Source organism: Neovison vison, chromosome X (assembly GCF_020171115.1).
Source record: "Neovison vison isolate M4711 chromosome X, ASM_NN_V1, whole genome shotgun sequence".
Lineage (NCBI taxonomy): Eukaryota > Metazoa > Chordata > Mammalia > Carnivora > Mustelidae > Neogale > Neogale vison.
Genome location: NC_058105.1, coordinates 73243899 through 73258535, shown reverse-complemented (window position 1 = coordinate 73258535; position 14637 = coordinate 73243899). Strand labels below are relative to the sequence as shown.

The following is a 14637-nucleotide window of genomic DNA, read 5'->3' as shown; positions in this document are numbered from 1 at the left end:
CTATCAGAAGGGTGGAAAAAATTTAGGGGACATGGAGTTGGTTCCTTTGAGTGTGGGCCCTTGGTTTACCTGGCATTTGAGGGCAGGTGGCATAACTCCATGGAAAAGAGAACTGGACAGGAAATGAAAAGATCAGGGTTGTACATGAACAGATATTTCCCCAAAGAAAAATCCAGATGGCCAGCAGGTGCATGAAAAGATGCTCATCATCACTTACCATCAGGGAAATGCAAACCGAAACTGTAAGGAGATACCATGTCACACCTGCCAGGATGGCTAAAATCAACAACACAAGAAACGCCGGTTGTTGGTGAGGATGTGGAGAAAGGGGAACCCTCTTGCACTGTTGGTGGGAAAGCAAACTGGTGCAGCCACTCTCAAAAACAGAGTGGAGGTTCCTCAAGAGTTAAAAAGAGAACTACCCTATGACCCAGCAATCACACTACTGGGTATTTACCCAACAGGTACAAAAACACTAGATGAAAAAGGATACACGCAACCCTATGTCTATAGCAGGATTATTTACAATAGGGAAGCTATGGAAGCAACCCAAGTGTGATGAATGGATAAAGAAGATATGGTGTGTGTACACACACACACACACACACACACACACACACACTTAACAGTGGAATACTACCTAGCCATAAATGAGAATGAAATCTTGCCATTTGCAACAACATTGATGGAGCTAGGGGGCTTATGCTAAGCGAAATAAGTCAGAGAAAGACAATTTAGGAAACAAAACAAGTGAGCAGAGGGAAAAAGAGAGAGCAAGCAAGCAAGCAACAGACTCTCAACCATAAGAACAATCTGATGGTTACTGGAGGGGAGGTGGCTGGGGGAATGGCTGTAATCAGTGATGGCGATTAAGGAGGGCACTTGTAATGAGCACTGGGGGATGCATGGAAGTGTTGAATCGTCGTATTGTACACTTGAAACTAAAATAACACTGTATGTTAAGTAATGAATTTAAATATAAAAGAAGGGGCGCCTGGGTGGCTCAGTGGGCTAAGCCTTTGCCTTCAGCTCGGGTCATGATCTCAGGGTCCTGGGATTCAGCACCGCATCGGGCTCTCTGCTCAGCGGGGAGCCTGCTTCCCCCTCCCCCTCTTCCTGCCTCTCTGCCTACTTGTGATCTTTCTCTCTTTCATTCTCTCTGTCAAATAAATACATAAATAATCTTTGAAAAAAAAAGAAAAAAAAGATGAAGGTTATAGTCTCAACTGTGACACATAAGTAACTGTGGGAGTTGGAAAAGCCTCTTGGGCCTCAATATGTCCCATACTATAGATTTTTTAAAGTGCTGATTTGGGGGCATCTGGAGGGCTCATTCAGTTAAGTATCTGCCTTCAGCTCAGGTCCTGATCCCAGGATCCTGGGATCGAGCTCCATATTGGGCTCCCTGCTTAGTGGGGAGTCCACTTCTCCCTCTCCTCTGCCTGCTGCTCTGCTCTCTCTCTAGATCTCTCCAATAAATAAATAAAATCTTTTTAAAAAAGTGTTGATTTGGAGAATCTCACCACAGAGCAATTAAATCAGCCTCTGAGGATGGGGACCCAGGAAATTGGTATGTTTTTTAAGCTTCCTAGCTGATTGTAATGTGCATCCAAGGGTGAGAATCCTTGAGCTAGGTAATATAGGCCAGTGCTTCTCAGACTTTAATGTGCATGCAGATCAACTCAGGATCTAGTTAAATAAATGTCAATTCTGATTTGGTAGGTCTGGAACTCTGCATTTCTAACCAGGTTCCCAGTGATACTGATGGCTGCCGGTCCAGGGATCACACGTAGAATAGCAGGAGGCTTGAGGGCTCTAGGTAGCAGTGAAAGCACTTGGTGCCCACTTGTGTGACCTTGTTTCCTTCCCAACAACCCTGGCTAGAGCCTAACACAAGAGGAGCAGGTGGCTCGCCACTCTCCTGTGGGCTCTGCCTCCGTGGCTTGGGTAGATTGTGCAGGTATTTGAGAAGTACACTTAATTATTGCACTCTCCCACCTCCTTCAGGCTTAGGAAGGAGCCCAGGAGTCACGGACAGGCTAGTGCTTCTCTCCTTCCTTTCGCTCTTTGTTCTGCCGCTAACCACAAAGGACTGAGTGGACTTTGAAGGTGTGTCCTTGCCATGCAGGCCTATCTCTGGAGTTCACAGCCCTGCCTGTGGTGGCCATCCCAAACCCATGGTCCTTTAGGGGTGACTGTTTCCTTCTGTGCCTGCCTTTCTGGAAACTCCTAGCAGATCCCTCCTTCAGGACCTTCTCTTTGTCCTGATGATGGGACAGCAGAGCTGGCTTCTGGCAGGGGCTCTGAGGATGGATAAGGGCCTTCTCCTGGGGCTGTGGTAGGATCAGAAGACAAGGAGATGGTTATAGAAACTGGCTCAACTGTCCTTACAGCAAAACCATGTCCCTGAAATGCTTCCTGGGCTGAGGCAAAGTCCCTTCCAGCAGCTCTTAGCACAGTTCTCCCAGACTGCCTCTTGTCTAGAGACCTGAGTCCTCTCCTAGGCCTGCATTGCCCCCTGCCAGAGGGTCTGGGGGACTGTTGGCTGAGCTCTGTGGGAACAAATACCTTCCAGGACCTCTCAGAAGTCCTGATGACCCTTAGATCTTTGTCATAGGTTAGAAGGTTGCAGTAACAAAAAACATGTGCATGTGCACAGATTCGGGTGCATGCACAGACTGAGGGGCCTGTCCATGTGCATGTACAGGAGTGCCATCCCACATTGATCTTCATGGATCATGGACCTGAGCAGACTTGGCTGCAGCTGTGAGCAGAGGGAGATGCTGGGGGTGGCCCTCATTCTGGGAAATGCACAGATGTTCATCCCCACCGCACTCCTGTTTGCCCCCAAAGCTGTCAGGGGAGCCAGAGCCTTCTCCCCTCCCCCCCTCAAATCCCCATCAGTGTGTGACCCTTGAGAAGCCTGTTGTTTTTTTCTAACCAGCTTCCACCTTTCTGCCCTCTTCCCTCCCTTGGCTCCCCACCCGGCATTCTCTCAAGTACTGTTTTGTCCTTTAACTTTCCAGTCCCAGCTTCTAGGGCCTCATCCTGGATTTCCCTGCAGGAAAGCCCTGGAAAGCAAGAGCTATCCCAGTCTCAGAGAAACCTCACCAGTCTCCTTGGAGTCCTCTGGTCGTGGGTGCTAAGGACCAGGGCTTTGCTGATGGTATTCAGCCCACCCGACCTCCTTTAGTCCAGGTGCATGTCTCTGCTGAGGCTAGTAGGGGTGCTGGGCCTTCCCAGAGCAGAGGTAGGAAGCTAATCCCACCACCGCCCTCTAAGATTCCCACAGGTCCACACTGCATCATCAGGACAATCAGCACTGGATCATATCACATAGGCCTAACCACTGGGGAGAGCTGGAGCAGTCCCAGGAGGCTCCCCGGGGAGGGAGGGCTAGAAATCGATGATGATGTGTGGCCAGGGAGGGTGAGCACCGGGCAGGCTGCCAGATCAGAAGGGTAGGAGCCCTGAGGAGGAGTCAGACTGAGTTTGAACTCTGGCCCCAGCACTGCTACCTTGGTCAACTGTGAAACTATGGAGGAGTCCCTTCCTTCCTGAGCCTGTCTAGAGAGCCATAGAATAGAGAGAATACAACCTTCTTCATGGCATGTTGTGTGTGCTAAGGGAGATTCGGTTCTCAAAGTGCTGGGGAATGTTACATAGAATAATGGTGGGAAAGAGAAGGCTAATCCTTGAATATTTTGTATCCCTGACTGGACTAGGATGGCCTCCCCAGGGCCATGAAAGGGGGACAGCTTCCCGAAGAAAGGAAAGGTGAAGACACAGCTGTGCCTTCTTCCCCCAGCAGTACTCTTTGACTCCTTCCTTTCTTGGGAGTTGCTGCTGGTGGGTTCTGTTCTTGGGTGGGTATGGTAGAGGGAGAGGAGCAGTGGGACAGGCAGAGAGTGAGGCTCAGGAAGGGTGTGCCAGGACATACCGAGGGTTGGGTGTGGGAAACTGAGGTAAATCCTAGCAGCGAATATGCCAGACCTCACCATGCTCTCCTTGCCATTTCTGGATCACGAGAACTCGAGGTGAGTTCTCCACCCAGGGTGGCTCCATGCCAGCACCCAGCTAACCCCATTTCTCGGCCCATTTCTGTCCCTCTGTTCCGTTTTAGAAGCTGAGGCCAAGAGAGCATGCAAATGGCTCCGAGCGACAGGATTCCCTCAGTATGCGCAGCTTTTTGAGGGTAAGGCTACTCTGTTGCTCCCCTTTCCCTACCCCCAAATCTTGCCTTATCCCTCTTGTTTTTTGTTGTAAAATGAGGCAAATCAGATCCTTTCTCCAACCACACAAGAAGCTGTGAACATTGGTCCTGCTCCCGTCACAACCCCATCATCTCCAGTGGGTCACTCTGATTGGCTCTCCTAAGCTCTGGTGTCACCACTATGTTCAAGTACATTGTCTCAACCAGGGGGCCCCTGCACTATACTGCTTCGGAGGGTTGAGCCTCCGCATGGCGAGAATTTCTCAGTTTCCCTTCATTCTTCTGTTTTTCTTTAGAGTTGTTTATATTTGTTGTTTCCACTTTCCCTCTTCTCCCCACACCTCCCACTGTACCCTGCCTTCACTCCCACTTTGCCAACAAAAAAATCCTTGTCCAGGTCGCTGTGGACTTGCACATGATCAAATTCAGTGATCCCTCCCCAGTCTTAATCTCTTAAGAGCTTTCCGTGCAGTTGGCCACTCACTTCAGCTTCTGGAACACTCGCTTCAGCTTCTGGAACACTCGCTTCTCTTGGCTGCCTCTCTCTAGCTGCCACTGTAAATCTTCTTATAATAGACTCTGCTTTCTCTAACTGGTGTCTAAATGTTGGGGTATCCCAGAGCCCAATCTTAACCCCTTTTCCCTCTCCACCTTTTCTTTCCCAGGTGATCCTTCTCCAAGTACCATGTATCTTCTGGTGCTTCCCAAGTAGTTCTGTTAGACCTCATTCCTGAGTTCCAGATTCATCTAGCCACCCGCCAATTCAGTATCTCATCTGCCTGATAGGCATCTCAAATGGAGCAGGTCTCAATTCCATCTCCTGAGGGCACTACCGTGCACTCGAGCCCCACAGCCAGGAATCACCCCTGAGTCCTCTTTCTCCTTCATCCTCCATTTCTCCTCCAGCTGGTCACTTTCTCCTTCCATACTATATATCGAACCAGTCCACTTCCTACCACCTCTGCTGCCACCTCCTTTGTAACCCACCATCACTGCTTGCCTGCCTTAGAGCACCAGCCTCCTTCCTGCATCCCCCTCCTCTAGCCTCTCATCAGCCCATGGCAGCCAGAGGGACCCAGAGAGCCTCGGGCCTCACTGTCATTTCTCTGCTGCTTTCCTGGCACACTCAGAATGAGGGTAAGCTCACATGCTTTATTCTGGCCAGCAAGACTATGTCACCCAACTTCTGTCTAGTCCCCTTCATTTGCTCACTACATCCCAGGCTCCTTCCTACCACTCCTTCACACCTTCCCTTCCTCAGAGCCTTAATGTTAGTCCTGCCTGAAATCCTCTTCCCAGGCTCTTGGCCCAGCCAGCCCCCTCTTACTCTGCAGGACTCGGCTCAGAAGTCACCTCTCTGTGAGTGCCCCCGACCCTGCCAGCCTTCCTTGGGCCTATCATCCTGGCTAATGTCTTTTTGTGGCATTTAGAACGGTCTTATCTTGTTCCATACATGGTCTCTCCATGAAGGCAGGGATCATTTTTATCTCATTCACTGTTTTATCCCCAGTACCTGGCACCAAGTAGGTGCTCAGGTAATGTCAGTTAAATGAGAAAGTGGGTTTCTTTTGGCAGTCAGGCAGAGAGGTGTGGGATTTCCTGGATGCGTTGTCCTCCAACCCTACTCCTTCCTCTCTCCCCTCCCCTTCCTACATCCTAGGGAGTGGGCTCTCCTGTTTGGACAAGTAGGAGGAAATGAGGTATTGTTTGGCTGCACACTGCCCTCTCTGTCCTCACTCTCTCCCTGCTCCCACTTCACCTTGGGCCTGGAAAGAGGTTCCCTGTCTGAGTGGCCCAGGATTCAAAGGGGACTGGGGGCGGGGGGGGGGTGGCGAGCTTGGCTCTTGACAGTCACCCAAGTCCTTGGGCCCGCCATCTCCCAGGGACCTGCTTATGGCTGGGTCCTCTCATCCAGCTCAACCCTCCTTTCCCTCAACCCTGGACTTGCCTCCGATGGTCAACCCCAAGCTCCCTGGGCTTCTCCTTTACTCCAGGCTTGCTCCTTCTGCTTTGCTTTTTGCCCTCCGGCCTCCTCTCTTCCCTGGCCTCCTCTTTCCTCCTCAAGGGTTGCTGGCACTGAGTTTCTGACCTATTACCCGTGACTCATCTTGGCTTCTTTTCTGCCATACAGAAGGTCTGTTTCCTCTGGATATTGGCTCTGTGAAGAAGGACCACGGTTTTCTGGACGAAGACTCTTTGGGGGCCCTGTGCAGGTAGGGGGCGCTGAGGACCAGGCCTGAGAAGTCAAGGCCCGCCTTGTGGGCTTCCCTGGGAAAGAATCAGTCCCCAGCCCTTTCACCAGAGGAGGAGCCCAGCCTGTAACAAAGCTTCTCTGCAGCAGTCATACTGCTCACTCTGTTTTCTGTGTCCGTGACTCCTCACCACACAGGCACTCGAGCCAGAGAGCCAAGATCTGGCCTTGATTCATTTTCTCCCTTCAGTTCCATTCCCCAGACATTCCTCTGCTTTGTCCCCCCTCTGCTTACACTGGTTTGGGCCGTGTTTCAGGCCATACCACAACCTTTTGGATTCAGTTCTGTAGCCTACTAACTGGCCTTCCTGCCGTTCCCCTCCTCACCCTGATCCAGATTCTCTCTACGGCTCCCAGTTTCAGCTTCCAAGCAGGTGCCCCTCCGCTTGGTGTGTGCAGCTGCCTACAGAGAAAAGTAAAGCTTTTTAAACACCAGGCGGCTTTGCAATCGGGCTCTGACCAACCGTATCAGCCTCAGCCTCTCTGTCACACTAGCACTGGTCTGTTTACTGACTGTTTTCCTCTCTACCTTGTCACAGCCTCTTGTGGAAGCCTGGGATAGAAGTTCCCAGTTTTTTTTCCTTTTTCTTCTTCTGAATGCCATCCCCCGTTGAGGAAGTTCCTTGTCCCACCCTCTGTATGCCTGCTGTACCTCCCTATATACTGTTCTTAAACTTGCCCCATCTCTGTTGTGGTTTATTGTGCATATATGAGCTCCCAGAGGACAGAAGCCATGATCTCCCTAGCACTGTGTCTGGCACTGAAAGCTTCCTGAACACCAGGTCTTTGGAAATGTTCTGATGGCTCAAGCATGTAAAGTAGTGGATGGCATCTTGGGACTGTCTTGGTAGATCATGCCCTGCAGGCTTTGGCTGGGACCCTTGGGTGAGTGCTGCTTTCTTTCCTTACAGGAGGCTGATGACCTTGAACAATTGTGCCTCAATGAAACTGGAAGTTCACTTTCAAAGCAAGCAGGTAAGTCATGGCAAGGGTGGGGCCTGGGGACTTGTGGCACTATGGGGGAACCCAGGATATATGCAGACCACTTGCAAAAGTAGCTCCAGGGTCCTGGGACTCTGGGGTGTACAGAGCAGTGCCTTGGTCTAGCCTGGGAGTGAAGTATAAGGGACTCTATGATCCTGCTGTGTTTTGGCAAGTGTGGCTTAGAGGTTGGAGTCTGAGAACAAGTACCCTGGCCCGTGGCCTCACACACCCGCCTCGGCACCCCTCTCCCCACTGAGTTTACTCATAACCTGATCCAGTGATGGCCCTTCCTCAGGGAAATCTATCTGCCTCGTCTGCTTTGTGATGGCAAGAAATCCTTGCCTAGGGAGCAGAGACAGAATAATGTGGTAGAAAAATCATAGTCTATATGATCTGAGGAGTCAAGATCCCCAGCCATGTCCCCCTGAGCCTCATTTTCCCCATCTCTGCATTGAACTGGAGGGGAGCATTAATAGCCTCAAGGGGCCTTTCTGACTCTATCAATGTGAGACTGAAGAGACGGAGAAGATCCTCAGTCCACATGTAGCCCTGATGACCTCGTCCTTCTGTAGGGTCCGGCTTCATGGGTTTCTTCTAGGGCTTTCTCCACTAGAGATTTGGAGCCTGGTGGTTCAGCTAAGCTGGACTGGGAAGCAGGAAACCCCTGGAACCTGGTCCCAGCTCTGCCACCAACAGCTCAGTGGCCTTGAGCAAGCCTCTTCCCCTCTCTGGGCCTTGATTTCCCCATATTGCAAAGGAGAGAATTAGAAAATCTTAAAATCCCCTTCCAGTTCTGGCATTACATAGTTCTAATCTAAGACCATAGCCTAGAGGCTTGGGGAGCTGCTGAGGACAAGAGGTCAGGACACCTGGATTCTAACCCTGGCTTTCTCACTGACTCACAGCATGCCACTGTATGACCTTGGGCAAGTGGCTTCTCATTTGTGGGTCAGGGTTTCCCCATCTTATTCTGTTGCTTCCAGAGCCAGCTCCCCACCTAGGACATGTCCTCTGTCAGAAAGCGGGGCCCTTTGCCTCAAAGTCCCCCAAGAGTTTGGAAGCAGAGTGTTGGGGGTACCAACAAGGGCATGGGGACTGGACTTTTCTGACTTGACCTGACCCCATGGCTCCGTCCCTAGAATGAAGACTCAGAAGAAGAAGAGCAGTGTACCATCAGCAACCATTGGGCTGTCCAGCAAGAAAGTAAATTCTGGTCCCACGGAGGGTCCTCTGACCTGCTGGCCCCCCCGAGCCCTGGCCTGCCGGGGACCTCCAGCTGTGAGAGTGTCCTCACAGAGCTCAGCGCCACTTCCCTGCCAGCCATCACTGTGGGCCTATCACTGGAGCCAGAGGACCTGCCCTCACCCTGCCATGTCCCCAGCCCAAGTAAAGAGCTCCTCCTTAGCCCCACCCAGGGCCAAAAGGGTCCCCGGGACAAAGCCAAGAAGCACCGTTCTCGTAGCTTCCTTAAGCACCTTGAATCTCTCAGGCGGAAGGAAAAGGGTCGTGGTCAGCAAGCAGAGCCTGAGCGTGGCCGAGCCACCTTAGAGAAGACCAGCAAACCCTCCTCTTTCTGCAGTCGCCGCAGCTTCCTCTCCGCCGGATTCTACAAGGCCAAGAACAGGGCGGCCACCTCAGCTGGTGACGGTGGCGCTGCAACCCCGAGGGCCTGGGAGGCCTGGCCTGTGGCCGCATTTCAGCATCCACAGCGGGCGCACCAGGGTGACTGCCTTGTACACGTGCCCAGGGACCACAAACCAGGCACATTCCCTCGCTCCCTGTCCATTGAGAGCCTGTTTCCTGAGGACGGACACCGCCTGGCAGATTGGCAGCCAGAGAGGCCCCGGGGCTGTGAGGGGCGTCGGGGCTCCTGTGGCTCCACAGGCAGCCATGCCAGCATCTATGACAACATGCCCAAGTTGTACCCAGCAGAGCCTGTCCTGGCTGACGCTGAAGCTGAGGAGGAGGAGGAGGGCAGCAGCAGCTATGCCCACCTAGATGACATTCTCCAGCATGTGTGGGGGCTGCAGCAACGGGTGGAACTCTGGTCTCAGGCCATCTACCCAGACCTGCGGACTAGAGAGAAGGAAGAGGAGGAAGAAGAGGAGGAAGTCACTTCATCTGTAGAGATGGCCATGGTTGAGGTCGAAGGGCAAGCTGAGGCTCTGGCCCAGGTGGAGGCTCCAGCCCGCCAAGGGTCCTCGGCCCTGGGCCAGGCTGATGTCCAGCCAGTAGTCCCAGCTCAGATTCAGGTTAGGGCTGAGGTTGAACCCCTGGCACAGGCACAGGCTGAGGCCGATACTGAGGCCCTGGGTCCAGCCCAAGATAATGGTCAGGAGGCGAATTCAGGTGGGGAACCCACCTCAGCCTCCAGCCTGTCTATGGAAGGACATTCCATTCCTGACACCGTGGCCTCCTCCAGTGAACTGGACAGTAGTGGAGCCTCCGTGAATGAGCCTGAGGCCAGAGGCTCACCAGCTGAACTTCGGGCATCAGCACCACGTGAACGACGAGATTCAGGCGTTGGGGCCTCGCTTACTAGACCCTGCAGGTGGGAGTTTTGAGCAGGGGTGGGGACAGAGGACTCTGTCATGTCTCTCTGTCTCTCCCCATCCCCGTCCCTCCTCCTCCTTCTCTTCCTTTCCCTCTCTCCCTCATACAACTCTCCCTCAAGCCAGTATGTTAGTCCTGAGGCCCAGGGGCAGGGTCTGTGTTCCCTCCAGGTTAAGTTCAGGGCCTGCCTCTGCTGTGATTTTGAGAAAATTCTAGCTCCTCTTTGGGCCTTGCTTTCCCCATGTGCCAATCAAAGGTATTAGAGAAGATGGTCTCTCATCTCCAGCTTTGCCACCTTGGGTTCTCAGAGCAGCCCCTTTGCTGCAGTCTTGGAAGCAGAGTAATGGTGCTGCTTGTTGGCCCTAGATGGCCCTAGGTGGGCCTCAGCTCTGGGCCACCCACCCCGATGGCATCTTGGCCACCAGACAGCCCTGGAAACTGGCGTTCAGTTTTTCACCCTGGGGCCCAGTAGCAGTGCTGACAGTGGTCGTATCTCCCCGCATTTGCTTTCTTTGGGGGAGAATAAAGGGACCAGAAGAGTGCAAACTTTCCCAAGATTTATCCGCACCTGTTCCCTTGGCCTTCTCAGCCCACCTCCTATCTTTTATCAGGAAGCTCCGCTGGCACAGCTTCCAGAACTCGCACCGGCCCAGCCTCAACTCAGAGTCCTTGGAGATCAACCGCCAGTTCGCCGGTCAGATCCACCTCCTACACAAGGGCTCACTGCTGCGGCTCACCGCCTTCATGGAGAAGTACACTGTGCCCCACAAGCCAGGATGGGTCTGGTGAGCACTCCTGGGCCACAGAGGGTTGGTGGGGAGCTTCTTGCCCAGGTCCCAACTCCCTCCCTGTTCCCAATCCAGGACCCTGGGAGGGTCAGCCCCCAGAAGGTGGGTACAAGTAGGAGGGGCCCAGAAGCCAGTAATGGTAGGTTGTGCCAGGCAGCTGGAGAGGCTGAGGCCCGAGAGGCCAGCATGGCTTGCACATGTGTCTGTGTGTGTGTGTATGGGGGGGGTGCTCCTGGGATGTGTGTGCATGTGTGTGCTGTGTGCAAGGAGGAGTGGTGGTAGGGGACCCTAGGTCCTCAAGCCGCACCTCCTCCATCCTAGCCTCCAGGCTACCACCAGTGAGATTGTCCTGAAAGGCAGCTTTAGTTGCTGATCTCCTGATAAACACCCTTCGTGCCCCCGTCTCCCTCTTCCCTCCCCCACAACCACTGCTGGAACAAAAGAAGGTCCAGCTTCCTTCCTATCATGACCCTTTCATGTTCTGGCCCTGCCCCAGCTGTTGGGTTCTTTAGCCTGCTGCCCTCAGGCAATGCCACCAGGTAGGCCACTGGGGTCATTGCTCTTCCCTCAATATGCCATACTCTTTTCTTCCCCTGCTTCTTTGCCTTTGTCCATACTATTCTCTCTGCCTGGAATACTTTTTCCCCATTTCTTCTCTGGGACAACACCTGCCTGTCCCTCAAGAGCCTGCTGAATGCCCACATCCTCCCTGCAGGCTTCTCTGATCCACTAGGTACAGTTCCCCTTCCTCGTAGATCTTCCCCTAAGTTCTTGCTTGTTCCACCCCCTACTACATATAGTGTCCCTGCCTGTCGATGCAGTTATCCCCTCAAGCAGCCCGAGAGCTCCCTGTGTTCCTCTAGGACTCTCTAGGGCCCGGCCCTGAACAGGTGCTCAGGGAGTGTTGGCCCTGGGGACACAGTGTGTTTCTTACCCCACCCCCCCATCCCTTCCTGAGACCCCTGAGACTGCTGCGTCTGGACTGGGCCCATGGCTCTCAGTGGACCTCTTGTTACTGCCCCAAACAGGTCAGTGCCCAAGTTCATGAAAAGGAACAAGAGCCCGGACTACCGGGGCCAGCATGTGTTTGGGGTGCCGCCCCTTGTGCATGTGCAGCGCACAGGCCAGCCGCTGCCGCAGAGCATCCAGCAAGCCATGCGCTACTTGCGCAGCCAGTGCCTGGACCAGGTGAGCCCTACTGGGGAACCTGCAGGGAGACAGCCCTGGGGAAGAAATCCAAGGCCAAGGAACTGGGTGGGGGGACCGCTGGGGACTTTCTAGCCCATGAGAAAACTTTCTGGACTTTCCTGAGCCGAAGCTCCCCTCTGCCCAGCTCTCTGCCCACTTCTTTCTGGCCCAGGCACTGTAGGCGCCATCTGTGGAAGCCTGCCTTAGCCTAGGTCCTTTTCCTGCTCATTCCTGCTACAGCCATCTTTCTCCTTGACCTTGAGGCTGTAACAACCCTTCTCTTTGGTGTTGCCATTTTCCAGGCAGGAAGCCTGGCAAGCTTGGAAGTCTCTGGGGTGGACTACACTCCTGACACCCAGCCTGGGCCTGGCCTCATCATAATCTTCCTCCCCACCCCACCCCTGCCCTGCACGTCTCCCTCCCTTCCTTTCCTGCATGGGCCAGGTGGGCATATTCCGCAAGTCGGGGGTGAAGTCCAGGATCCAGAACCTGCGCCAAATGAATGAGATGTCTCCAGACAATGTTTGCTACGAGGGCCAGTCGGCTTATGATGTGGCTGACTTGCTGAAGCAGTATTTCCGGGACCTACCAGAGCCTATCTTCACCAGCAAGCTCACCACCACTTTCCTGCAGATCTACCAGCGTGAGTCACCTGCAATTGTCACCAGATGCCTGCCCCGTTCTCAAGCTCCCAGAATCCTGGGGCTTGTGAGAGATAAACCCCATGTGGGCAAATCTAGCCATACATAGGAATGAGCTCGTTGGATGATCTGCTATCTGGAGTTGGAAAGGCCCTCCCTCCCTTGAAGGGAGATCACATTCTTAAAAAAAAAAAAAAAGATTTTATTTATTTATTTGACAGAGAGAGAGAGAGAGAGAGAGAGATGGTGAGAGAGGGAACATAAGCAGTGGGAGCTGGAGAGGGAGAAGGAGCCTCTCTGCTGAGCAGGGAGCCCGATGCAGGGCTTGATCCCAGGACCCCCGGATCATGACCTGAGCCAAAGGCAGATGCTTAATGAATGAGCCCCTCCAGGCACCCCGGCGGGACCACATTCTATTCCCCAACCCCATTATACAGAAAGATGGTCTAAAGCCCTGAGGAAAGACAGGGGCTTCCCTAAATGTACATTGTCCATTAGAGTGGGGTTTGGTCTAGGACCCAGAGACCTCCCAGAGCCCATCTTTACCTTTTCCTCTCACTGACTTCCTTTGGGACTGCTGTGCCCTCTGCATTCCTAGAAGTAGGAGATTTGTTGCCAGAAGCTTTAGGGGAGTAAGAAAGCCCTTCTGCCATTCCTTTCTCACAGTCCTCCCCAAAGATCAGTGGTTGGCAGCAGCACAGGCTGCCACCTTGCTGCTCCCTGATGAGAACCGAGAGGTCCTACAGACCCTGCTCTATTTCCTAAGTGACATTGCCTCTGCTGAGGAAAACCAGATGACAGCCGGCAACCTAGCCGTGTGCCTGGCACCCTCCATCTTCCATCTCAACGCCTCCAAGAAGGATAACCCCTCACCCAGGTGAAAAAGGGCAGAATGTACTAGGGCGCGGTGTGAGGTGGGAGCTGGAGGGTTTGGCTCCCTTTGGATGGCAGGCCCTCTAGGGCTGGCCCTGCAGTTCCCAGGCATTACCACAAGGGGTCAGCCTGACTCTTCAGGGGCCTGAGACTGCATGGATGTTTTCAAAGCAGGTCCTTCTAAAGGGTTGAAGTTATTTTATGTTGATTGGTGTTGGGGTGGGGGGAGCTTGAAGCCAGCCGGTCATCCATATTGTCTTGCGCCAATGCACCATCCTCTCCTCCCCTGCCCTCCAGGATCAGGAGCAAACGCAGCCTGGTTGGCCGGCCAGGCCCTAGGGACCTGAGTGAGAACATGGCTGCCACCCAGGGCCTATCACACATGATCAGTGACTGCAAGAAACTTTTCCAAGTGAGTAACCCTAGGCCCAGATCAGGGGAACCACCAGAACAGAGCTTCACACCCCCGGTCAGGGGCAGGGCCCAGCTTGACACATACCCCCTCAACTTCCCACTCCTGTCCTATCAGGTTTTTTATCTACCTCACCCCTACAGCCAGACCTCTCTAGTAGCCCTGAACGTGGACCTGAGAGATCCCATGGGTTCTGGGATGGATGGGCCCTGAACCTTCTGTTGCTGCCCATGGCCCCAGTGTGTGTGTGCTCTCCCAGGTCCCCCAGGACATGGTGCTGCAACTGTGTGGCTCCTACAGTGCAGCCGAGCTCAGTCCTCCTGGGCCAGCCCTGGCCGAGCTGCGGCGGGCCCAAGCTGCAGGTGTGAGCCTGAGCCTCTACATGGAGGAGAGCATCCAGGAGCTGCTCCACGATGCTGCCGAGCGCTTCAAGGGCTGGATGAGTATGCCAGGGCCCCAGCACACGGAGCTGGCTTGCAGGAAGGTGAGGAACGCAATGCCCATGGCTGCCACGGAGCAGGTAGCGTGGGCAGTGCACGCAGGGAAGTCAAGAGGTCCCAGGGAGGGAGCCACCCTGCCAGTCTCAGCATGCCTTGGCTTGACCTTGGAAGATGTCAGCTGGCAGAGTCGAGGACCTTAAGGAACCAGGACCCTGATGAGACCAGGGGCTCTCTGTTGGGCATCATGGGCCAGAATTCCTGTACCAAAGCCCCACTGCAGACATTTCACTCTTT

General features: G+C 53.7%; 1 protein-coding gene across 1 annotated transcript in view; it reads left to right on the top strand.

Annotated features, from left to right (window-relative positions):
* Nucleotides 1-14637, top strand: part of STARD8 (StAR related lipid transfer domain containing 8) — a 33286-nt gene that overhangs the window by 15763 nt on the left and 2886 nt on the right. The window contains exons 2-11 of the mRNA XM_044235245.1: nt 4124-4195; nt 6345-6426; nt 7376-7439; nt 8588-9999; nt 10613-10786; nt 11818-11977; nt 12422-12620; nt 13285-13495; nt 13789-13903; nt 14163-14387. Of these exons, the coding sequence (XP_044091180.1) occupies nt 7383-7439; nt 8588-9999; nt 10613-10786; nt 11818-11977; nt 12422-12620; nt 13285-13495; nt 13789-13903; nt 14163-14387 (2553 nt within the window). The 5' untranslated portion in view covers nt 4124-4195; nt 6345-6426; nt 7376-7382. The remainder of the gene's footprint in view (nt 1-4123; nt 4196-6344; nt 6427-7375; nt 7440-8587; nt 10000-10612; nt 10787-11817; nt 11978-12421; nt 12621-13284; nt 13496-13788; nt 13904-14162; nt 14388-14637) is intronic.